Below are 24120 nucleotides of genomic sequence, written 5' to 3'. Positions count from 1 at the left end.
CCCAGGTGCCCCCTCAGTGTGTATTTCTAAGAAGAGGGATATTCTTCTGCAGGACCATAGGACAAATTATCAACAGCAGCAAATTTAACATTGATCCAATACTTTAATCTACTATCAGGATTCCAACTTTGTCCATTGAAATATCCTTTATAGCGTTTCCTTTCCTTACACATTACATTGAGGATCACATTAAGCTGTCACGACTTTTTAGCAACCTTAAATCTGGAACATTTCCAAGCCTTCTTTTGTCTTTTACGATGTTGACATGTTTGAAGAATACAGCCCCTACCTGCCCTTTTTTTTTTTTTTAATTTTTTTTTCAATGTTTATTTATTTTTGGGACAGAGAGAGACAGAGTATGAACGGGGGAGGGTCAGAAAGAGAGGGAGACACAGAATCGGAAACAGGCTCCAGGCTCTGAGCCATCAGCCCAGAGCCTGACGCGGGGCTCGAACTCACGGACCGCGAGATCATGACCTGGCTGAAGTCGGACGCTTAACCGACTGCGCCACCCAGGCGCCCCTACCTGCCCTTTTTAATAGAACTTTTTTTTTTTAATTTTTTTAACGTTTATTTATTTTTGAGACAGAGAGAGACAGAGCATGAACGGGGGAGGGGCAGAGAGAGAGGGAGGCACAGAATCGGAAGCAGGCTCCAGGCTCTGGGCCATCAGCCCAGAGCCCGACGCGTGGCTCGAACTCGCGGACCGCGAGATCGTGACCTGAGCTGAAGTCGGACACTTAACCGACTGAGCCACCCAGGCGCCCCTACCTGCCCTTTTTAATAGATGTTCCTCATTTGGGGTTGGTCTAAGGTAGCATCATCAGATTCAGGTTGTTGGTTCTCCCTGGAATACCGCACAGGTGATGTATGAGGACATGATAAGGACATGATCTCCGTCTGCTCTCATTGGTGACGTTAATTTTGACCACCTGGTGAAGGAAGATGTTGTCCACCTGCTCCTTTGTGAATATTTCCCCCTTGCTGTTATAAGCCTCAACCATCTGTATGGAGAGACCTGTTAAGCCAAGGAAATATCTGTTCCCCAGTAAAATCCGCTCTACCGTTAGCATCCATTGATGATTCTTGCCTGATGCAGCCTTTACCGCACCCTTCAAATCCTCTACGAGTATTTGAAACCAGGTTTTCTATGCTTCAGCTTCCTTGCGTCTTTGGTTCTGGTCAGAATCCTCTCCGTGTCTTCCCAGTGTCCTCTACGACCTTTGGGCAAAGGTCGTAGTAGACTCAGCGGTCTCAACTGGAAATGAGCTAATGTGGGTTGTTCCGCGTTAAACTGTCCACCAGCGATTTGCACAGTACAGTGGCTTGTGAACACTTCCTGTATCCTTTTCGGATTCCGCCCGCCACCCCCGCCGCCCCCCTGCTTCGGTGGCATTTTGTTCAGACTGCCATCAACAACTCCCGTGCCCCGGTCCCCTGGCGCTGCCCTCCCCCTGTTGAAGCCTCACGGTTGCTTCCCTAGGAGACTGCCCGACCTGCAGGAACGCCACGCCTGGACTTCCATTGCTTTGGTGGCAAACTGCACGCGCGAGTCCCGTGCTCCCCTTAGATTGACCCTAGACGGACAATAAGCGCGCAAGTGATAGAAAAAGCGCGCGGGGAAGGGTAGGATAGCTTTTCCCCACCCAGGTATTCCGCTGGGTACCTCTCCGAGCCCAGCCGCAAAGGGCAAGGCGCAGGGCAGGCCTAGGGCCGCGGCCGCAGGGCAAAGGGGCGCGGCTGGCGGCAGCCGGAGCGCGATCCCCGGGGCGAGCATCCTGGAGGGCGGCCCGCAGGTGGCGGCACGGGCCGGCGGGCGGGGCGGTGGAAGGGGAGGGCTCGGCGCGCGTCCGGCTGTGACGGCAGCGCGGAGGGGAGGTGCGAACCGCCCGCCCGCCCGCTCGGGAGCCATGGCGAGAGGCCGCGCCGCGGCGCCCGCATCAGTGCCCGCGTCCGCAGCAGCGCCCCCGCCCGCCGCCCCGGGGCCCACCCCGCCGCCGTCCCCGCGCGCCCCGAGCCCGTGACGCCCGCGCGCCGCGAGCCAGGCGCCCCCCCCCCCCCCCCCCCCCCCGGAGAGGGGCTGCGCGCGGGAGGGAGCGCGGGGCAGCCGAGCACCCCGACGACCCCCGCGTCCCGGAATCCCGGACCCCGAGCCCGCGAGCGCCAAGTCGGCGGCGGGCAGCAGGGGGAGGGGGCGCCGAAGCCGAGCCCCGCCGCGTGCACCCCGGTGCCGCCCGGCAGGCTGCTGCGGAGGGAACCGGAGCCGCCGGGCGGCGGGGGGCCCGGCCGGGGACAACGGGGAGGAGGAGGCGGCCGGCAGAGCCGAGCGCTCGGGTAGCCCCGCGCGGGAGGCCGCCGGGACCGCGCCGGCTACGGGGCCGCGCTCCGAGCGCAGCTCGCAGGTAAGACCCGGGTCCGCGCGTCCAGCTGGGGTGGGGGCGGGGGGGAGGAGGGACACTGGTGTTCGGGGAGTGTGGGCCCGTGCTGCGGTGGCGGGAGAGGGTGGGCTCCGGGGCCCTGAGGGGCAGTACCCCTCTGACATTGACCACACCTGAGGGAGGCCTTCGTGGGGCCCAAAAAGGTGCCCACAGGGCATGGTGGCGGTCACACCGCGTGGCCTGGATTCCGCGCTCCGGCACTCTTGAGATGACAGTGAGGCGACCTTCAGAGAGCCCCGAGCTGAGCCGGGCCAGAGCGCGAGCAGCACCCCGGTCCCCACTCAGCCGCAAAACTAATGTAAATTACATCTTCTGAGTGGGTCCGGGACCGGACGGGTGGCTTTTAGGACCCTTCCTTTCCATTCTGAGAGTTAACAAGTTCACTTCTGTCACTGTTTGGACATGAGTTTTTAAATCCTTTTCGAATCTACCAGGGCAGCGTCTTGCAGGTAAAAACAAACGTAACGAAATGTAGTTTTTTTTCTTTTGTGGAGTTGTGTTTAGGGAAGCACAAGCGAAAAGCCCAGCTGCTCCTAGGGCTGGCGCTGGTTGCGCACTCCCGGTTCAGCCCGCGTTTTAAACCCTTCCCTGTACTTACTCAGAAACACATCAGCGTTCACTTTGAGCACTTCCGAAGTACGAGTGTTTAGGCCTCTGATTTTTTTTTTTTTTAAGTTGCTTTCTGATATTCTCCACCAGAACTTAATTGCTTCAAACAAATGTGTGAACATCGTCAGTGTTGTCTGCAAGTCTGTAGGCAGAATGAGTCCCCTTTCCTGGAGCATCGTTTGTTTATCTGTGGCAGGGAGTGACAGACTGGGTCCTTTTCAGTTTCCAATTACAAGACCAGCTGAGACTGAGCCTTGCTCAGCTCTGAGCACTCTGCGCAGGGGAGGGTCTCCCCAGTTCCAGTGGATGATAGGCAAGCCGTCTTGCTGGCAATTTGAGTTGGACCTGGAGTGACAGCATCTCTCTCTCTCTCTCTCTCTCTCTCTCTCTCTCTCAGTTCGGAAAGTGTGCCCTTTGATCTCTGACCACAGCTTTATCACAGAGGTGCCCAGACAAGCGTAGGCTGAGCCGCCTGGAGAGCTGAGCAGGGCTCAGGGGTAATGAGCTGGGTTAGAAAGCCCATGTCCGTGTGCAGCAGGTTTGACAAGAGTTGGGTCTCACCTTGGCCCCAGTGTGAGCTGGTTCCTGTTTGACTCCCCAGGGGCCTGTGAGATTTGGTTACCCTAGCTCTTCCTGGAGGGTGTCTCTACCCTGGCTGTGTGGCTGGTGCTCCTAAAAGGACCAGGCCTTTGAATGGGAAACCTGGACTCAAATTCCAGCCCCTCTCTCTTTACTGGCTTTGTGACCTTGGGCCCTGATTTAACCTCTCTGACCCGGCTTTCCCCCTCTCTGGGGTTGCCTGCCTCCCCGGAACAAACATGCATTGGATTGTTCCAGGGATTACAGAGTGTTTTCAATGAAAGTGTTTGTAAAAGTTTGACTACACGACATGGGAGGTTTTCAGGTCTCCTTGCAACATGATTAGGGATGTGACTGGTAACCCTTTTCAGCACTAACAGGGATAATAAAGCAGATATTACAATACTAATTATCATCTTTCTTATGGGTTTACCGGGAAGGTCAAATCAGATCATTGAAAAGGGCTCTGAAACTAGAGCAATATTTCTATTGCAAGGAGTTCCTAAGCCATCAGTTTCCAAACCAACAGCACCTATGTCTCCATCTGATGTGGACTCTCTTTTAGTCGTTGCTTTCTGAGCCCCTGCCTCTGACCTTGCACACAGAAGGTCTCTAGTTGTTAGGTGACTTTTTTTTTTCCCTATTAAAGTTTTATTTATTTTTGAGAGAGAGCGTGAGCGGGGGAGGGACAGAGAGGGAGACACAGAATCTGAAACAGGCTCCAGGTTCTGAGCTGTCAGCACAGAGCCTGACACGGGGCTCAGACTCAGGAACTGTGAGCTTGTGGCCTGAGCCGAAGTCGGACGCTTAAGCAACTGAGCCACACAGGCGCCCTGTTAGGTGACTCTTGAGTTGACCATCTCATGTATGTTCTTAGATGTTATTTTATGGTCTTGAGAGAGTGTCTTTTGTCTACAGACACACTGCTGAATGGGGCTTCTGGTTCCTCCCCACATAGTTTTCCTTCTTTTGAACAAGTATTACCTATTCTGACTTGCCTTCTTATTAGGTGTATCCAAATGGAGGCCATCTGCCGTGTTGAAAAATTCAAAGTTTTAGTGGAGAGACAGTAACTAATAGCATACGTGTAAATCTGGATGCCTCCAAGCTATGTATAATACCAATGATGTGCAGCTGCTTAAAGAGATGCTTTGGCATGTGTTTTATGAAGGGACATGTGGCTTTATTATTCATTGAGAAGCTCATTTAATTACATGTTTGTTAGTAGTGCACCCGAGGCAGAAGAGGGTGGAACACAGGTGGAAGGTGAGCTCTTGACATCCTTGTTTGGGCTTCTGGTCCTGCATTTGAGGAACGGCTGCTCCCAGCCTCACCTGGTTAGTGGGAAGAGGGCTGTAACTCTCTTTGAAGACTAACAAATAGCAGTGACTTTTTATTTCTTTATTTTGAGAGAGAGAGAGGGAAAGAGAATCCCAAGCAGGCTTTGCACCATCAGTGGAGAGCCCGACGCGGTGCTCGAACCCACAGACTGCCAGATCATAACCCGAGCTGAAATCAAGAGTTGGACGCTTAACCGGCTGAGCCACCCAGGCGCCCCGTGGCAGTGACTTCTAGTGACCACTCACAAGCCTTGGGAATCTTTTGGCCTCAGTGTCTCAAGCTGTGAAATGAGTTATATCGATATTTCTGAAGCTTGCCCCGTAACCTTCAGGGCAAAGAACTCTGGAAAGAGGGATATGGAAGGTGCAGCCCGAGGTTTCTGGCACATTTCAGTGAATTTTTCAATGTGAGTTCAGTGATTCCTTTAATGGAGAATAGGATGCAGGATTCATCTGTTTTAATGTAAAAGATGCTTTAAATTGCTGCCTTGAGTCAAAAAGTACTTGAGGACGATGCACTTTTTCTCCCCCGAGGCTCTGGGGGGCTTCCCTGTGGCATGTGTACCCCAGTTTGAGAATCTTGGAGCTGGATTATTTCTAGTGGCTTTGCTAGTTCCGGGCTTTATGATATGCTAGGACTGTTAAAAGCAGAAGGTAATCTCCTCCCCAGAGGACGTGGATTTTATAGTAATAGCTGAAAAGGATGCTCTAGTATTGAAGGGAGGTAGGTGTATTATTGACTTAACCACCAGAGTATAAATTATCTGGATTTGAATGTTAAGGAAGACCATACTCTGGGTTACACGGGACTTTGACATCTTTTTTTTCTCTCCCCAAAATTTGTTGAAGATAACTGAACCTGTGGATCAAGTGATTTGACTTTTTCTGAAAAGTATTCCTTGTATCATACCATTCAGAACACTTCATTCTTTACTGCACTCCTCATTAATGATTAGACTTAGTTACTAGACAGTGAGATTGTCTTTTTTTAAGTTTATTTGTTTATTTTGAGAGACAGTGTGCATGGGAGGGGGAGAGAGGCAGAGACGGAGAGAAAATCTCAAGCAGGCTCTGCGCTGATGTGGGGCTCTATCTCACAAACCATGAGATCATGACCTAAGCTGAAATCAAGAGTCAGACACTTAACCGACTGAGCCACCCAGGCACCCTGATAGTGAGATTATTATGATTAAAAGCTGCTGTCTCCTGGATTACGTTCACACAGATTAGCTATTGGCAGGTCCTACATTGGCTTCCGTAGATGCAGGTTTGTATATGTCACTTAAAATGGGTATTGCTTAGAACCAGGGTCAGGATTTTGATTTTCCTTCTCTAGGTTTGGGGAGGAAAAAGCATCTATGCACATGGAGAACCCTGGGATTTTCAAAGGTCTCTGTCACTTCTTCTGGTTGTTTTGGTAAAATCAGAAAGTCCTTCCAGGCAGTTCTTTAACATCAAGAGCCCATGCTGCAGGCCTGTGGTTTTATGATAGGAGCATTCTGTGAGCTCTCACTATTTAAGTTTTGCAAAAAGTTGAGAAGGTGTGATCTAGTATAGGCTTGCCTCCTTTTATTATGCTCCTTATCAAATAATTTCCAGTTGGGGATGTGGTCAAACAACAATAGTCTCCCTAGAGTGTTACAGTAGGTTTGGGTTCACTTATGTTATTGAATCATGAATTCGAACCCGAGGAAGCAGGTGAGCAATGAGGGCAGTCGTAGTTCAATCCTTGAAGTTGTCGGAAGACCTTTGGGAAACTTTTCCTGGGAGAGTGTAGGGAAAGAATTTCATTGAGACTCTTTATGCCTAAGGGGACCGAGAGTCCAGATTTATGGTGGGACCACTGGGCCGTGGCCTGGGTGGAGGAGGGCGATGTCCAAGAGAGGGGGATCCTGGCTGTTACCGGTCGTGCGTCTCCTTTGGTCCCCGCTGTCCTGGCCCCAGCTGGTTGCAGAAGCATAAGGCGTCACGACGCAGCCCATGGCAGGTGGGCCTCCAGTGCCAACCAGCATCACCTGGGCGCCCTGCACACCTACAGAGACCCACACGCAGCCCCAGACCTGCTAAATCTGAATCTGCATTTTATTTATCTATTTACAATTTTTTTAATGTTTATTTATTTTTGACAGAGAGAGAGAGAGAGAGAGAGAGAAAGAGAAACAGAGCATGAGTGGGGGAGGGGCAGAGAAAGAGACGCAGAATCTGAAGCAGGCTCCAGGCTCCAGGTTCCAGGCTCTAGGCTCCAGGCTCTGATCTGTCAGCGCAGAGCCGGCCGCGGGCCGAACTCACGCGAGATCACGCGAGATCATGACCTGAGCCGCGGTTGGACGCTTAACCGACTGAGCCACGCAGGCGCCCCTGAATCTGCATTTTAAACACATCTCTGGGTGGTACTGATGCTCAGAGACCTCTTTCCCTTTTTGGGGTTCCCCAGAATGTTCTTCCCCCAGGCACAAGGCCAGACTTGGCATATGTTGGGAAGAACAAGAGGCCAGCACATCAAGTCCCCTGCGCACTGAGGGGCGCTGGGGCTCAGAGCTGGGTTCAACCTCTTGCCCGCCCCTGAAAGGACAGGGGTGGGGGCTTCTCAGAAGAGATCACCGAGCCTGTTCCCTCCCCAGCGCCCACCTCTTCCCTTCAGCTGCGGGCAGTGACGTGTAAAATGGGAAGACCCAGGCAGGGAAGGGACACACGGTCGCCTCTCGATCAGCAGTGAGGAGAAGCAGTCCAAAACGTGGCCATTTACCCCCCTTCCTGCCGCAGCACACGCCTGAAACGTGGGGTGATGTTTCGAGTTCTGAAAAATGTGCCAGAGCAGCAGTTCTCCCTAAGTGCTAGCCGTGTAGTTGGGAGAGTCTACCAGACGCTCACCTCCTCTTTGTTGTGCCAGGTCACGGGACATTACTAGACAGGGTGGCGGAGTGGAAGCCAGACAGAAGGTGGGTGGGTCTGACCCCAGCCTATAGGTAACCTTCCTCGCCCTCTCTTCTCCCTTCCCGCTTTCCCAGCAGGACAGAGTTCTCGGCCTAGGGTGCCTCTTCCCTGACCTCATGTAGGGATGGGCGCAGGGAAAGCGCCTTTGCAGAAGTCTTCTTTTCTTGCCCCAGACCCCAGTCTGAGAGATGAAATACCTAATGTGTCGGCCCTCTTCTATTTCGTTTTAAAAAGTTGTGGCGAAATATACATAACAAAAATTCACCACTGTAGCCGTTTCCCAGTGGACAGTTTCATGGCATTAAATACGTTCACACGGTGGTGCAGGTAGCACATTCGTCCATCCCCCCTGTGTACCCACTAAACACTAACTCCCAGTTCCCTTGTCCCTCCAGCCTCGGGTGACCACCGTTCTACTTTCTGTCTCTGAGTTTACCTCTCCAGGTACCTCGCATAAGAGGAATCATACGGTTTGCTGTTTTCTATCCGGCTTTTCTCACTTAGCATAATGTCTTTGCGGTCCATCCGTGTTGTAGCATGTACCAGAACGTCATTCCTTTTTCAGGCCGAATAATATTCCATTGTGTGTACGTGTCACATTTTATTTATCCATTCATCCATCTTTGGACGCTTAGGTTGCTTCAACCTTTTGGCCATGGTGAATAATGCATCTGTGAACATGGGTGTACAAATAACTGTTTGAGTCTTTGATTAACCTTCTTTTGGGTGGGTACCCACAAGTGGAATTGCTGGATCCACTGGTAACTCTATGTTTCGTTTTTGAGGAAGCACCATACCTTTTCTTTTTTTTTTTTTTAATTTTTTTTTTCAACATTTATTTATTTTTGGGACAGAGAGAGACAGAGCATGAACGGGGGAGGGGCAGAGAGAGAGGGAGACACAGAATCGGAAACAGGCTCCAGGCTCTGAGCCATCAGCCCAGAGCCCGACGCGGGGCTCGAACTCACCGGCCGCGAGATCGTGACCTGGCTGAAGTCGGACGCTTAACCGACTGCGCCACCCAGGTGCCCCATGCACCATACCTTTTCTTCTTGATGGCTGGATCATTTTTTTTTTGTCCTACCAGGAAAGCACAAGGGTTCCAATTTCTCTCCGTCCTCACCACCACTTGTTATTTTCAGTTTTGGTTTTGTTTTTTTCTTTTCTTTCTTTTTTTTTCTTTCTTTCTTGTTTTTTTTTTTTTTTTTAAATAGTCATCCAGATGGATGCGATGTGGTTATTTCTTTTCGTTAGTTTGTTTTGTTGGTTTTTTTTTTTTTTTTTGGTTGGTTCTTTTGGGTCACTTTTCTCTTTTCTGTTATTCTCTCCCCACTAGCCACAGTTTTTGCCCAGCTTTGAGCTATGGGGAATGCCTGAAAAGCAGAACTCTTGCTTCAGTCCTTGCTCCTAATTACCATTTAACTGTGTGGGCATCGCATTGAATTTTACTTAGTAAGTGTGCTGGCACTCAGATGACTAAGGCTTCTAGAAGCTGCTGTCTGTGAGTGGATGGTCTTTCCTTCCATTCTTCTCTCTCCTTTTTAATTTTGAATGGAAATTGGTGTGTTTGAGTTGGGGGAACAAGGTGGACAGCAGTAGAAAGCCAACTCAGTAAGGCAGGACATCACATTTTGCGATTCTGAGTCCAGAGTTCTAAGAATAAATTTCGTTTGCCTGTTCGACGTTGCCTTCGAGTGGCAGGTGTTTGTTTGGTGGTCTGACATCTGCAGGGGTCTGGCAGCACAGTTGTAACGTCAGGGCCATTTTTTTGTTGTTGTTTAAAAGAGTGGTCCAAAAATGTGGGCCTTGCGCGCATTGCAGAATTTCAAACCTTGGAAGGAAATTGGAGGTTTATTTAAACTAAAGCGACAGGCAGATTCTTGTCGTGTTACATAGTTGGCATTGGTCAGCTTTGTGCCAGGGAATTAAAAACACCAAAAAAACAAACAAAAAACCCAAACCTATGATTCAGGAATAGCAGTGTAATGGTTTTGAGGAAAGGTGGGAAGAAGGAAAATGAGCAATTTGGTACATGTGTGAGTCATTGGTGCCGTGTGAGTGTTCCCAGTTGGACGCAGACTTTCTGAGACCATTGGGTTCACTGGCTTTTGCAAGAGAGAAGAGAACAGTGGCATCCAGACGGCGGGTATTTCATTGCAACCTTTGCATCTAGAATATGTTTTAAATGCTGAATACTGTGGGAATTGTACAGTGGTGTTTTATGGACTTGGGGGTGGGGGGAGTAGCTTTATTTCCGTTCATTTGTTAAAAAAAAAATCCTCCGGGCTTAATAATTTGGATAAACTGACACTATTGATACGTTTGAAGCCATGGTTTTTTTTTTTTTTTTTTCCCCTTTAAGATTGGTGCTTTTTCAGGGTTAGGTGTGTTGAACCTGGCAAAAAAAACCCCAAAAAACAAAAACAAAAAAACCCCTCCTGTTTATGGCAGCCAGTTTCTGAATCATTAACTTGTATGGTAACTTCACAGGGTTATTAAAGGGATTACATGAGTCAATATGCGTGCTCGGCTCATAGTAAACATTTTGTGTTAGGCATTATTGTTGTTGTTGAACTCCTTATGAGCTGTTCAGCCACACATAATTTCATAGCACACACTCTGTGCCATGCCCCAAGGGTTCGTGTTGGCTTTCATCTTTATGGTACTTACAGGGATGGTCCCCATGACCTAAGGCAGTGATGTGGGCCGTGGTTGTTGCTCACCTGACCATTAACTTCCCTCCTTTGGCTTTGAGGAGAAACGGTTCACCTCCAAGCATCCCAAGGCATCAGAGGAATCACTTTGGACTCGATAGTTGGACACAAACATCAAGACGTTTCAAAGGTCTCTTGTGGAAGAGGTGGAGTTTGGTGTTAAATATTTTGAGAAAATATCTATCTGGGGAAACAGAAAATTCTTAATACCGTAACAGTAGATAAAAGGTATGACAAGCAAATCACTGGGAAAATAGACTAAGCTTTTGACTGATGCGGTAGGTGTGTGGATACGGTACTTGGAAGGAAGGAAAATAGTTCGTGTTAAGAGATTACAAGAGGAATGCCGTAGCAACTATTGGATGTTAACTTGAAAAACTTTTAGCTGAGTCTCTTGATCCTAGAAGAGAAATGATACTCCTATGGAAGGGAACAAAGAGAATAAAAAGGAGAGTTTGGTTATTTCATCATCAGACTTTTATCCTTTTTGGTAATCCTTTGTATACTGACGGAAGAGGCAGCGTGGCGGAGAGCCTCAGCAAGACCACGTGTGACCCTTCCCCTCGCAGACTCAGAAGTTGCACGCGCATTTGTTGAGCAGGGCAGAGCAGGGATGTAGACGTTGTGAAGAGAAGGCCCGTCGCGGGGCGCGGTGTCGCGGGGCGCGGTGTCACGGGGCTGGCTTCACTCCGTGAATGTGCCCAGGCAGGTGTGTGGTCTCAGGCTCTCAGGCCTTATCTGCCACCGGAGTGACAGACCCGTGCTGAAGCTCTGGCTTGGCTACAGGTGAGAGAGGGTGGTGACCTCAACTGGGCAGTAGGTGAGCGGTAGTGTGGATGGACAGAAATGGATTCCTTTGGGTGGCCTTGAGGAGCTACGGCTTGCCATGTCTTTGAAGAGATGGTGGGAGGGTTAGGGAGGTCAAGGATGAGGCTGAGATTTTTGAATTGGGTTAACTCCATTGTGATAACTCAGTTGTGCAGGGGTTAGGACTTGCAGGATCCTGTTTTGAGCGTGCTTGGGGTTTGATGTGCTTTGGAGGTTCCCTAGCGAAGGTGTTTAAGGCAGTGGAATGTCTGGGTCTGAGGCTTGGAAGAGAGATCTGGGTGTGAGGTGAGGGCTTGGGGGCCATCCCCGTGTAGATGGTAGTAATGTCACGTGGAGAAGAACTCCCAGAGGTCGAGCAGGAGGAGACCAGAAGTGCACGGGGAGGGAGTGTTCTGGCAGCGATGAGTGGGGTTCGTGGGGTCACTCTGCTGTGGGGGGCCAAGTAAGATAACAGCTAAAATCTTCTTTGGGTTTGTTTCTACTTAGTTGGTATGACAAGATCTGTAGAGTTGTATCAGAGGGGATGCTGGCCTAGCCTTGGAAATAACTTACAGTATGTTGACTACAAGGATTCTTGTGTTCATGAACATTTGCAGGTTTCATTGCCACGCATCACGTACGCTTGTTTCACGGGTGTCCATGTTTTATGAATTCTCGTAATTTGTGAGCTCTGAATTCGAGATTTTGCCGTACTTTCTTGTGATTCCTACACATTTAACTCGAGGTTTTATAGTGTGTCTTGTTGGAGCTATAGAATCACGGTAAAATTGGAGGGAATTAGAAATTGCTTGCTTGAACAAAGATAACTTCTGCAGCTCCGCCACAGTGGAAAAAATATGCAGTCTGACAATACTAACCGCTGGTGAGGATGTGGGACAAGTGGAAGTCTCACGCGCTACATACAAAGAACGACCCCTTGGAAAATTGACAATATTGGGGCACCTGGGTGGCTCTGCTGTTTGAGCATCTGGCTCTCGGTTTCAGCTCAGGTCATGATCTCATGGTTCGTGAGCTTGAGCCCCGCGTCGGGCTCCATACTGACAGTGTGGAGTGTGCTTGGGATTCTCCCTCCTCTCTTTCTCTCCCTTCCCCCTCCCCCCGTCCCTCCCCTGTGCACGCGCACTCTGTCTTTCTCTCTCAAAATAAATAAACTTAAAAAAAAAAAATATTTACTAAAGCTGACCATATCCATTATGACTCAAAGATTCACTCCTGGGCATATGCTCAACAGAAATGCATGCTGTCTTCTTGGTTAATAGCAGCTTTACTCATGTTAGCTCCAAACTGGAAAAAAACCCAAATGTCTATTCCCTAGTGACTGTAAAAACAAATCATGGTTTATCCATATAATGGGATACTACTCAGCATTAAAAAAGAATGAAATACGAATACCTGCAATAAATAGATGAATCTTACAGACAAAATGTTGAGCCCAGGAGACCAGAAATACAAGTATACTCTATAGGATTCCATTTTCAGGAAGTTCAAAAGCCGGGAAAACTATCCTGGAATAAGGATCAGAAGAATGGTGGTTACCTACAAGGAGGCATTGACTGTGCAAGGTGGATAGGCACATAAGAATTAATGGCCCTGCATGTGTAAGACAAATTAAAGGTTCTAGTTAATTTGGCAACTATTAGATTTTAACGCAACGTGATGTAACATAGTTCCACAGAATTTACCAGTGCCTTAACCTGTGGTTTTCATCCCATTGCCCCTACCCTCTTGGTGCATACACATACACCCCTAGTAGATGGTCCTCAAGGCAGCTGTTCCTCAGTCTTTAGGGTAGCTAATGAAGCATGGGTGTTTAGTGTTTCTTCTTTGGTTCACACAGGGTGTATTATCATGGTGGCCCAGGGTCAGATGTAGGGTGAAATTATAGAGGCACTTGCCTGCGGTACAAAATTTAAGTCATCAAGACAAATAATATTTTGTGGGGCGCCTGGGTGGCTCAGTCGCTTGAGCGTCTGACTTCGACTCAAGACATGATCTCGTAGTTGGTGAGTTCAAGTCCCACGTGGGACTCCGTGCTGACAGCTCGGAAGCTTGGAGCTTGGAGCCCGGAGGCTGCTTCTGATTCTGTGTCTCCTTGTCTCTCTGCCCCTCCCCTGCTCGTGCACTGGCTCTCCCTCCCTCCCTCTCTCTCTCTCTCTCTCTCTCTCTCTCTCTCTCTCTCTCTCTCTCAAAAATAAGCATTAAAAAATAAAATAAAAATATTTTAGTGCGGTGTTTCTAAAAAAAAAAAAGCGCAAAGAAATCTGTGATGAACAAAATATCGACATTTGCAATAAAGGCAGAATCAGTATTACTGATTTTTTTCCCTTTTGCCTCATGCTCCCACATGGCTTGAAGGGCACTGTCGTGGGCCCAAAGATGGAGCAGGACAGCGTGAGGCTTGAGAACCAGAGTTCTTGGCCTGGATGTCCTGCCTCAAAAGAGTGAAAAGTGAAAGGGCAGGTTAGTAAAGACGGAATGGCAGTTGAGTCTGCTAATGCTTTTTGTGTTTTGTGAATGGAAGCAACTGTGTTGTGTCTTACAAGGATTCTTCTCAGCGTATTCAACATTCTGAGAAGGGAATAACGTATAAAGGCACTTATGGTGGTCCTTCACATACTGTGATCGTTTTCTTTTAAGATTTTGTGGATTTTGTAGTGTTCATAGCAAGAGTGGCTTGATACTGAATTAAAATAGGAAGTTGTCCCTGACCCTCCCCGGTTCATGCTCTGTCTCTCTCGGTCTCAAAAAAGTAAATGAAGGTTAAAAAAAAAAATTAAAATACGAAGTTGTCAAGGCTTAGATAACTGTTTCATGGCGTTAACAAGATGTAAAACACCGTCTTTTAGTGCGCAACAGTGTTTAATAGTAGAGAAAAATTCATGGTTGCCCCCCTTTTAGCTAGTCCTGTGGTTGCTATTGATAAAATTACCTGGTAAGCAGGGTAGAATCTAGTGATTTGCTAGCCTCTGGACTGCATGTTTACAGACACATCCTTGCTATTGTATGTTACCAAGCGTGGTTTCTGAAATGTGGCCTTCTTTTTGTCTTTTTCTGGTGAATAAGTCCCATGTATCATGTCCATTTGGCTCCTCTTTCTGGCCAGGATGTGTCGCCTGGACTGAGAGAGAGAGAGAGGGAGAGAGAGAGAGAGAGAGAGGTCCCAGATTTTTTAGCTCCTCTTACAATTGCTATGGATACGATATCCGTGCCAACTGGAGTCTCCTGTCTGTCCTGTTCCAATAGGCTTCCCCTTAGAGGCTGAAATGCTTGCCCTTCCTGATGCTAAGTATAGGTTGTTCAGCGTATTAGAGGACTTTTAAAAGTGTACTATATGGGAATTAGTTCCAAAAAGTTATTATACTAGAGAGGGGTAAAGCTTCCCAGCCCTTTAAAACCTCACTTCTTTGTTCACATCCTCCCCAGCCCCTTTCCAGTTTTGCTGTGCATGGTCTTCTCCTAGCAACACGAAGTGGTCAGTGGGAAAGTCAAGCTGGCTGAGAGCCTCCCCACCGGAGACTGTCCTCTCCAGCCACCAGGGCTCCTGGAGGAGCCCCTTCCCTGTACCCTGGCAGCAAGGCACACCTGGTGGCATACTGGCCTTTCCTTGTATCTGCAAAAGTTTTTCGTTAGGAGTTCCATTGCTTTAATAAATCCTGGGCCATTCAGATCTGTTCTTTCCTCTTGAGTTAGTTTTGGTTAAGTTCCGCATTTCAAGGAATTTGCCTGTTTCATCCAAGCGGTTGATTTATTGGCATAACAATTATCCTTTTAATGTCTGGAAGATTTGTAGTGGTGCCCTACCTTTTATTTCTGAGCTGTGCCTTTTGTGTTCAGAAAGCCGCTGTTCAAAGGAACTGTTGGATAAGAGTTAACTCAGCTCTGGAAAGTGGGTGGAGGGGGGGTGGTTTTGGGAGAGGGAGGGGGGTGGGTGGAGGAAATAAAGCCTGGAGGAGGGAGGGCAGAGTGGCGGGGACTGGCCGTTGTTGGACGCCGCCTCTCTGGGGAGGAGCTGCTGGGGGAGAGCGGTCACGTGGGCGGTGAGCTCATTAGGCTGGGGACACCAGCTGTGCTATTATTAGGGCTTTTAAAGTCCGTGGCAGATGTTCTTAGGCGGAGCTCCAGCCTTGTTCACTTCCCACATATGGCATAATACAGTACATGGAAAAGGAACGCCTCGGTAACTGATAGCTTTTCCATGAAACACATCACTCCTTTTTCCCGCGAACTTTTCCCTCCTCTCTCTCTCTCTCTCTCTCCCCCCCCCCGTGTCGTTTGCTCTCTCCGTTGTTCCTTGCCTTTTTCTTTCTCTGTGTTGTCAGTTTCTTGTCTCTTTTTCCCGCTTTGTCTCTTTCTCTGTTTCTCTGCCGTTTGCTGTCTTTCTCTCCCTCCCTCCCTCTCTGTCTCTCTTTCTCTCTCTGTTTCTGTCGGTCTCTCCCTGTTTCTATTTCTGTGCTGTTCCCACTCCCCCCAGCCCTCTCTCAGTCCCTCCCTCCTAAGACTTCCTTCTTCCCTCCTTTGAGGATCTCTTATTTAACCCCGTGTGGGACTAGGAAAGGACAGAGTGGCACGTGGAGAAAGTTTGCCCATTTTAGGTTAAAAGTGAGCCTCGGCGTTTCGTAGAAAGTGTAAGGAGTGCAGGTAAGTCCGAGGGTGATCGAACACTGGAGATTGTCTGGTCAAGAGCCTGTTCTAAGTGGCACGGTTAGCTTGCTGCCGTCTCCGCTCCTGGGGCGCGGCAGTGGCTCTAAGGCCCCCGCAACCGGACAGACCGAGGAGCTGGCCAGGGCACTGGTTGTTTCCGTGCATTTTTGCACACAGTTTGTGCGTTGTCGTCTGGCCGCTGACCTCTCCTGCCACCATTGTCCTGGGACTCACTGACCAACTTTTATCAGTAAGCTTCCACGCGGCCCTTCCGTTGCCCCTCATTTTTATAGTAATGCATCTCAGCTGGGAAAACACGAGGTAGAGTCCGTATCAAATTGACTTAAATTTTTGTTCTGGGGGGCACTGAATCTCTGCAGGGAATGTGCTGTTAAGTGATAGGACCTCAGTGTATATTTTTAAAGCTTAAAGCTTCATTATAGAAGTGTCCTAGTGTTTATTTCAAACTGCTGATGTTTGAAATATTTATGACTTTTGTAGCTATGACCCAAATTGATCATATTTTAATTTCAAAAATAATGAAATAATACGTGTATTAGCATCATATCTTACTCTGTCAGAAATAGATTTCAAGAAGAGCTGCTGTAACCTGGATATTTTTCCCCAAAGGGAAGTAAATATAACTATTTTAGAAATAATACTTCATTGGATTTTACCAATTATTTTGTTGTTTTAAAAAAAAGTATTAACAACAACAACAAAAGCCCAAACCCAAACTATAGCATGAGATCCGCATGAGAAGAGAGATACTGAACTAGACTTGATTATTCTTACTGATTTCTCTGCTCATTCAGAGATTGGGAAAGAAAGCCAAGCACGGCCTGTTTTCATTTTCCCTAACTTTATCTGAAGAACGGGAATCTTAAAGAAGTCTTTTCCCATGGTGGCCGCCCCAGCTCTTACAGACTGGTAGGGGCAGGTGCTGTGGCTCCAGGCTGTGGGGGTGACAATGACATGTGTGTGTGCCTCATGGCAGTATATTTGCTGAGCAGCTTATGCGTATCCCAGAAACATTGGTTCTGATTTCGTAGGTCTTCAGCAGGTAAGCGTCTGCTTTGGTTGTGGTCAGTGCCTTCTAGGCAGGATGAGGAGCTGGAGATCTGGTTAGAAGAGTGAATGGAAGTGTGTGTTGAGTGGCCTCCCCGGGCCAGGCGTTGAGGTATGACTGTAACCTAGACAGCCCAGGTCTGGGGGCTGGTGAGAGAGGCGCCATCGAGTAGCAGGTGTAGGCTGTAATGCCAGGTAGTGACTATGGGCCATAGGGAGGGAAGGGTGATGGAGGCTGGAGGGGCCACGAAGGCGTGCTTAGGGAGGTTATGGGTGAGCAGAGACCCCAAAATGGGGAGGAGGATGAGCCATGGGAAAACATGCGTCCTCTCAGAGCAAGCCCCAAGTTCCCAGGCCTCTGCAAGAAGGCTGGTGTGGCTGTAATGCAGGGTACCCCCCCACTGCCCCCCAGGAAAGTGGATGTGGGTGAGGGGGATGGTCAGGACAGACCTGTGTCCCACTGGCCTGCCTGGCTGTGGTCAGGAGTTGAGATTTTTATTTTATTTTTATTTTCATTTTATTTATTTTAGAGTAGGGGAGAGGGACAGAGGGAGAGAGTGAGAGAATCTTTTTTTTTTTTTAATTAAAAATTTAAAAATATATTTATTTATTTTTGAGAGAGAAAGAGAGTATGACCAGGGAAGGAGACACAGAACTTACAGTAGGCTCCAGGTGCCCAATGTGGGGCTCGAACTCATGAGCTGAGAGATCACGAACTGAGCTTAAGTCGGATGCTTAACCACCTGATCCACCCAGGCACCCCAAGAGAATCTTAAGCGGGCCCCACACTCAGCACTGAGCTTGATGCAGGGCTCGATGCCACGACCCTGGGATCATGACCCGAGCTGAACTGAGAGTACATTCAACTGACTGAGCCACCCAGGTGCCCCAAGACTTTATTTTGCGTATGTTTGGAAGGAAGTTGCTGGAGAATTCTGAGCCGGGAGGGGGGTGATGTGAGTGGGTTTACTTTTTGAGTGGGTCCCCCAGCTGCTGGGAGGAGAGCCAGGGTGTGGGAGCAGGGAGCGGGGAAAGGCCCAGGGAGAGCGGTGGCAGCTCCAGGCCAGGGTAAGGATGCCATGTGTCTTGGGGTAGAGTCTCAGGACAGCTGGCCGTGGCTGTGAGGACCTGTGACAAGGAAGAATCTGGGGGTGATGCCTTAGCTCCCCTACGTTCTGAATGGAACTTTTAACACCAGAAAACACTTACCTGATTTAAAACTCCTGGTGTTAAAAGTCATTCTGTGTAACTCATTGGTCAAACCGTTAGTAGGGGCTGCTGGGGCTAAAGTTTACCTAGAAAATGAGTGGGGGTATCTTCATCTCAAGCCCGAGCTGGAGGCTGAGAGGAACAAGAATGCTGTGCTCCTCTATAGCGGAGAAGTCACTCTTCTGGGCAGAGGGAAGAAGGTGAATCTCACACTTCGTCCCAACTGAACGAGCATGAAGTAACCATGATTATAGTGAACTGTAGCGATTTGAGTTTTCCATTGAAAAATTTCCGAAGATTCTTCAAGCAATTCCAATAATATTTTCTCCGTGAATGTTGCAAATTTGCTTAGTCTGTGTCTGGATATAGCACCCTCTTTGAAATGTACTATTTTAAAAATGCTTTCTCTTATGAATGAGAGTGGGGTTGTCTGGGGATACGTTGCCAGTTTCCTCACGATGCAGGTGACAGCATTTTCCCCCAATGAGGATCAGAATTTCAGGAACTAGGTTAGAAAAAATATTAAACAGCTGATCCAGGGTTTATCATCATCACTCTCGCTTACCTCATAATCTGAGATTATTTCCCTCCCTGCAAGGCCTGACCTTGAGACTTGGCCTGGGGAGAAAATCCGACTCGGCCACAGTTCCCTGGAAGCCAGTGAGAGGATTCTGCTCCTTCACCTGCAGGCTTGGAGGGACTGAGTTAGGAATGCTTAGCAAGTTGCTTTCAAAAGCACGGGCTGACGCTTCACGTAGGTCAGCCGCTGAGGTTATCAGTAAAGAAGCTGGAAGGTACATTCTCTTGGAACCTGAAATATTTGAGGACAGACGATCTTGTGTTTCCTGGTAGAGTATGGTAAGAATAATCGATACAAGAGCCTGGCTTATTTTGGGGTTGCAGTAAGCCAGGATGAGTGGGGCATGCCTGGTTATTGCAGAATGTGCTGCTGTCTTCCAGGTAGTGGCTGTGGGGCTTGCGTTTCTCTGCCACTCACCCTGTGCCGTGTATGGCCAGGGGAGTCTTGCCGCGTACAGCGTGAAGCCCCAGGGTATTGTTCAGATTCACCGAGAGTGTGTCAACCCTCAAAGTTGTCTTCTTTTTTTTTTTTTTAATTTTTTAAAAATGTTTGTTTATTTTTGAAGGAGAGAGAGTGAATGGGGGAGGGGCAGAGAGAGAGGGAGACACAGAATCCAAAGCAGGTTCCAGGCTCCGAGCTGTCAGCACAGAGCCCGACGTGGGGCTGGAACTCACAGACCGTGAGATCGTGACCTGAGCCAAAGTTGGATGCTCAACCGACTGTGCCACCCAGGCGCCCCACCGAAGTATTCTTTCCAGCCTCTAAACACGTCTTGGCCTTTCCACTGTGTCTTATTGGCATCTGAATAAATAAATACCAAGTTATTAGGAACCAAATTAATGCTGGGATACCTATGTGGCTTAGTCGGTTAGCATCCAACTTTTGCTCAGGTCACTGTCTCATGGCTTGTGAGTTCGAGCCCTGCGTCGGGCTCTCAGCTGTCAGGGCAGAGCCGGCTTCTGATTCTCTGTCCCCTGCTCTCTCTGCCCCTCCCCCACGAGGGCTTCCTCCGGTGCTCGCTCTCTCTCTCTCTCTCTCTCTCTCTCTCAAAAATAAACATTAAGGGGTGCCTGGGTGGCTCAGTCGGTTGAGCAGCTGACTTTGGCTCAGGTCACGATCTCGTGGTGAGTTCAAGCCCCGCGTCGGACTCTGTGCTGACAGCTCGGAGCCTGGAGCCTGTTTCGGATTCTGTGTCGCCCTCTCTCTGACCCTTCCCCGTTCATGCTCTGCCTCTCTCTGTCTCAAAAATAAATAAACATTAAAAAAAAAAAAATCAACATTAAAAAAAAAAAACCAATGTTGATGGCCATTTCAGTTATAAATGTTGGCTACCAGACAATTATCCTATTTTACTTCCTCAAGTTTTTTTCTGTCCCCCTAAGACTGGCGCCAATATTTTTAAGGCCCCGAAACAAGTGTGGTAGGACTGCTGCCCTCCTTAAAACGAAACCCCATTGTCATTGAATTAAAAACACTGGCTGCTTTGTTCGGGAATGTGGGAAGGAAGGGATTTTTCCTGTAGCATATGATCGAGTCAGCTCTTTTAGAAACGTAGATCCTAGGCTAGAGTTTCCTCAAGACGTATTTCGATGTGTTTGTTCTGGAACTATCAGCACATCGCATTCTGGGCTCTTTTTAATGGGCGCTGGGTAATTACCGTGGCCTCCCATCTCCGCGAGTAGTACAGCGAGCCATTCAGGAGGAGAGCGGTGGCCCCTGACCCCTCCCCCTCGGAGATGGCGCGAGGCGCAATTAGAGAGCCCTTGCAAGGGGCTGAGTGGTTGCTGGGCCATAAATAATGCAATCTACCCTGTCTGTGTGTGCAGGCGGCGGGGCCAAGCGGATTTGATGTTCGGATGCCTGAACCTCGTAATCTGGGTCCCGCGTGCTTGGGCTCTGTGACCTTGGCTCTTCTCTGGTGATTCTGTTCCTGCATCTGTAGGATAAGACTGCGTAGCATGATTGTGGGGATTCAGTGAGGTGACGTGTGGCAAGATTTGTCTCCTCCTTGTTAGCAGCACGCAGCAGGCACTCCTGAAGTTATCTGTCCCACCTCTGAAACCCTGAGCATAACCACGTTGCTCTTTGAACTCCAGGCCGTCCAGCCCTTTGCACACAGTTCCTTGCCACATCCAGGTTCCCGGCGTCTCCCCTCCACCCCGGCCTGTGTGGCCTGTCGTCACCGAGCAGCCGTTGTCCTTCCTTTGTGCCACTCGGAGGAACTCTGCCTGCCTGCTGAGGGCTGCCGGGGAAGTTACCTGGTCCCCTATCACCCAGCGTGTAGACCCTGCAAAGCGACTTCAGCTGGGCCGTACGTAGGCTCTGCTCAGTTGTTGATGTTGCCCTGGCTTCTCTCTCTGCCTTGTGCCACAGTGACCGTTCTAGACTCTCCACGCCTCTCCCAAACATTTTACCCCCGGCAGAGTGAGCGGGAGCCAGCTGACTTGCTGCCTCCCGGCCTTCATGTCCAGATGTTAAGAGCCTTTCTTCTGCCCCATCTCCTGGGAAGTGACGGAGGGACCCTCTTCCTGCCCGAGGCCGATTTGCATGGTCTGTGCGTCCCCATCTTCTCCCACCTCCTCAGCGTGGCGCTTGGAAGATCGGTCCTGCTTTCTGTCTCCTCAGCCTCATCCTGTGACCCACTCCAGTTCTCTCCCATCTTTCCAGAACCCCTTTCTCCCGTGGCCATGGCTCTTTGCTCCCCTTCACTGCCAGTCTCACTGAAACCTCCTCCCCCCCTCCCTGGCCCTGTTGCTCCCAGGCACCTGAGCCCATTATTCCCCCACCAACAGCACTGAATTTCGTGCTAAGTCCAGGGCACACCTAGTCCTGGCATTCTTGACCTTTGACACGCTCACATTCCTTCTGTCTTGGAACGCTCGCCCTGCCCCCGCCCCGCCCCCGCCCCGGGGGCTTCTGGGAAGCTGCGCCCTCCTGGCTTCCCTCCCACTTCCTCCAGCCCCCTGCCTCTGGAGGCTGCAGGCTCCTCTGCCCCCACCACGTAGCTCCTGAGTGCTGGTGTCCTCCGGGTGTGTCACCGCAGCTGAGCATCCTGCCTTGCACACTGGCCCTGGAGGTGACCGTGCCTGTGGCCTTGGTTGTTATCGCCGCCCAAATCTCGTCTGGGTTTCGACCCACTTAGCTGCCCGCCTGCCCACCGCACACCCCCTTTTGGGATGCGCAAACGCGGCCCAGCTCGTCGCCACCGCTTGCTTCCCCTTTCTGCCACCTCGTCCCTGCCACGAAACAGGTCTGCCTGTGAGCCCAGTCACATGGGGGGCACCCCTGTTCCCAGCCGCTTGGGCAGGAAGCTGGGCCTTCTCCCGACTCTCCGTTTCCCTCACTCCCGCCCCTTCCCCTGGGCATGTGCCTCCCAGACCTCCCTGAACACCCAGCTGGCCTTGGCTGCTCTAGTATTTACTCTGCTGCTAAGGTGACCTTTCTTTTTTCTTTCTTTTTTTAGATTTTTTAATGTTTATTCATTTTTTGAAAGAGAGAGAAAGAGAGAGAGAGAATGGGGGAGGGGCAGAGAGAGAGAGGGAGGTACAGAATCTGAAGCAGGCTCCAGGCCCTGAGCCATCAGCCCAGAGCCTGACGCGGGGCTCGAACTCACGGACCGCGAGATCGTGACCTGAGCTGAAGTTGGATGCTTAACCGACTGCGCCACCCAGGTGCCCCAAAGGTGACCTTTCTAAAGCACTCATCCCATCCCTTCAGTCCCCTGCGTACAACCTGTTCGGGAGACCCCCACGGGCCGAAGAGGCTGCTGCCCTTCGTTCCCTTGCTACAGCCCTTCCGAACTTTTTGTTTCCTTGCTCGGGTCCTGCTTTCCCTCCTTCCTCCTGGACTTTTCCTCTGCCTGTGGAGGCTGCGCCCTGCCTCTCTCCTCCCTGCAGAGCCCGTTCTGGCGTCGTGGCTGATTCCTGCTCACCTTTTAGGTCTGACCCGAGGTTGGCATGGGGAGCCTCTCCTGACCCCAGGTGACTCCTCTGTATCAGCAGTTTTCCTGGTGGCCCGTCACGGCTGGTATTTTTGTCTGTGGCCCCCGGGAGGTGAAAGAAGGTCCGTGGGAGGCGTCAGTTGGATGGTGGAGAGGGCACGCAGACATCTGCCCTGGCATGTGGCACTTGACCCAAAGGACTGTTCTTGTCTGTGTCTTACAGGGGGCAGAGCTTGTTGAGATCATTCTTCCCAGCAAGTTGCGTGTCCTTTGAGGGCAGGGATTTTTGTTGGGTCCTCCTCCCCCTGTACTCCCAGTAGTACTAGAGGTAGGCAGTAGTGCCTGGCATACAGTAGGCGCTAAATAAATATCAAATGAGTGAAAGAGCAAAGGTGATCTTTTTACTCTGGTTCAGTTTTCATCATGCAGACTTAAGTGGCTCTGTCCGCCTGCCAGGGTGATGGAAGGATGTGGATTCGGAAATGGGAGCGGTCCACTGGAGCAGACTTTCTCTGCAGCCTCTCCGTGCCCTGTTGTCACACATTTGTGGACGTTTTCACATCACCAGCTGTAATCACCAGAGCCACGAAACAGAATTCCTGGGTCATGAGATAGCCGTGGCTGCTCTGACTCATGCCGCAAACTGGGGAAAATTGACGTGTTTCTTGTCCTGAGAATCAGACCGGGCCTGACTTTACACATCGCAGTGCCTTATAACCTTGCAGGGAGCTGATGCTTCTTGGAAATTGACCCGGCAGAGGGCAGCAGGTAGTTCTGGGGTACCGGGGAGCAGGGGACTGCTGTTGTGCATGAAACAATGGGAAGATGCTTTTGTGGTTTTAGGATTCACATAACTAGATGGGTACGGTTCTTTGTCATTCATTTATTGGACACGTTTATAGCTCTCCATTTGATGCCCATTTTCTTGTATTTATTTATTTATATATATTTATTTTTAAAAATTTAAATCCAATTTAGTTAACATGTAGTGTAATATGATTTTGGGAATAGAACTTAGTGATTTATCACTTACGTATAACAGGCAGTGCTCATCCCAACAAGTACCCTCCTTAATGCCCATTCCCCATTTAGCCCACCCCCCCCCCCAACCAGGACCCCTGCAGCACCCCTCAGTTTGTTCTCTGTATTTAAGAGTCTCTTATGGTTTGTCTCCCTCTCTGTTTTTACTTTTCCTTCCCTTCCCTTATGTTCATCTGTTTTGTTCCTTAACTTCCACATA

General features: G+C 49.7%; 2 protein-coding genes across 3 annotated transcripts in view; one reads left to right on the top strand and one right to left on the bottom strand.

Annotated features, from left to right (window-relative positions):
* Positions 1–775: 775 nt before the first annotated feature.
* Positions 776–1969, bottom strand: LOC122492115 (POU domain, class 5, transcription factor 3-like). Its single transcript, XM_043595664.1, has 3 exons — positions 1667–1969; positions 1497–1577; positions 776–1221 (listed from the first exon to the last, which is right to left on the bottom strand). Exons 1-3 carry the CDS (start codon positions 1910–1912, stop codon positions 1183–1185), a joined length of 366 nt encoding a protein of 121 aa, XP_043451599.1. The 5' UTR covers positions 1913–1969; the 3' UTR covers positions 776–1182.
* Positions 1970–2294: 325 nt separating this feature from the next.
* TRAK1 (trafficking kinesin protein 1) overlaps positions 2295–24120 on the top strand; it is a 193604-nt gene continuing 171778 nt past the window's right edge. The window contains exon 1 of one of the 2 annotated variants that reach the window (XM_043595655.1): positions 2295–2402. The gene's annotated coding sequence lies outside the window, so the exon portion shown is untranslated. Of the gene's footprint in view, positions 2403–15887; positions 16081–24120 lie in introns of those variants that run through there. The other variant, XM_043595656.1, reaches the window with a different exon arrangement.

This window comes from Prionailurus bengalensis, chromosome C2 (assembly GCF_016509475.1).
Source record: "Prionailurus bengalensis isolate Pbe53 chromosome C2, Fcat_Pben_1.1_paternal_pri, whole genome shotgun sequence".
NCBI lineage: Eukaryota > Metazoa > Chordata > Mammalia > Carnivora > Felidae > Prionailurus > Prionailurus bengalensis.
Note: the sequence above shows the minus strand (reverse complement) of the source record. Positions and strands in the feature narration are given on the sequence as shown.

Bases quoted from the DNA above. Each gene is read 5' to 3' on its own strand.
- LOC122492115 (XM_043595664.1), bottom strand. From the start codon at position 1,912: ATGGCTCCCGAGCGGGCGGGCGGGCGGTTCGCACCTCCCCTCCGCGCT. The intron at 1,578-1,666 runs GTACCCAGCGGA...TTGTCCGTCTAG, and splicing joins TTGCGGCTGGGCTCGGAGAG to GGTCAATCTAAGGGGAGCAC. The intron at 1,222-1,496 runs GTCGGGCAGTCT...CTTTGCCCAAAG, and splicing joins CAGGCGTGGCGTTCCTGCAG to GTCGTAGAGGACACTGGGAA.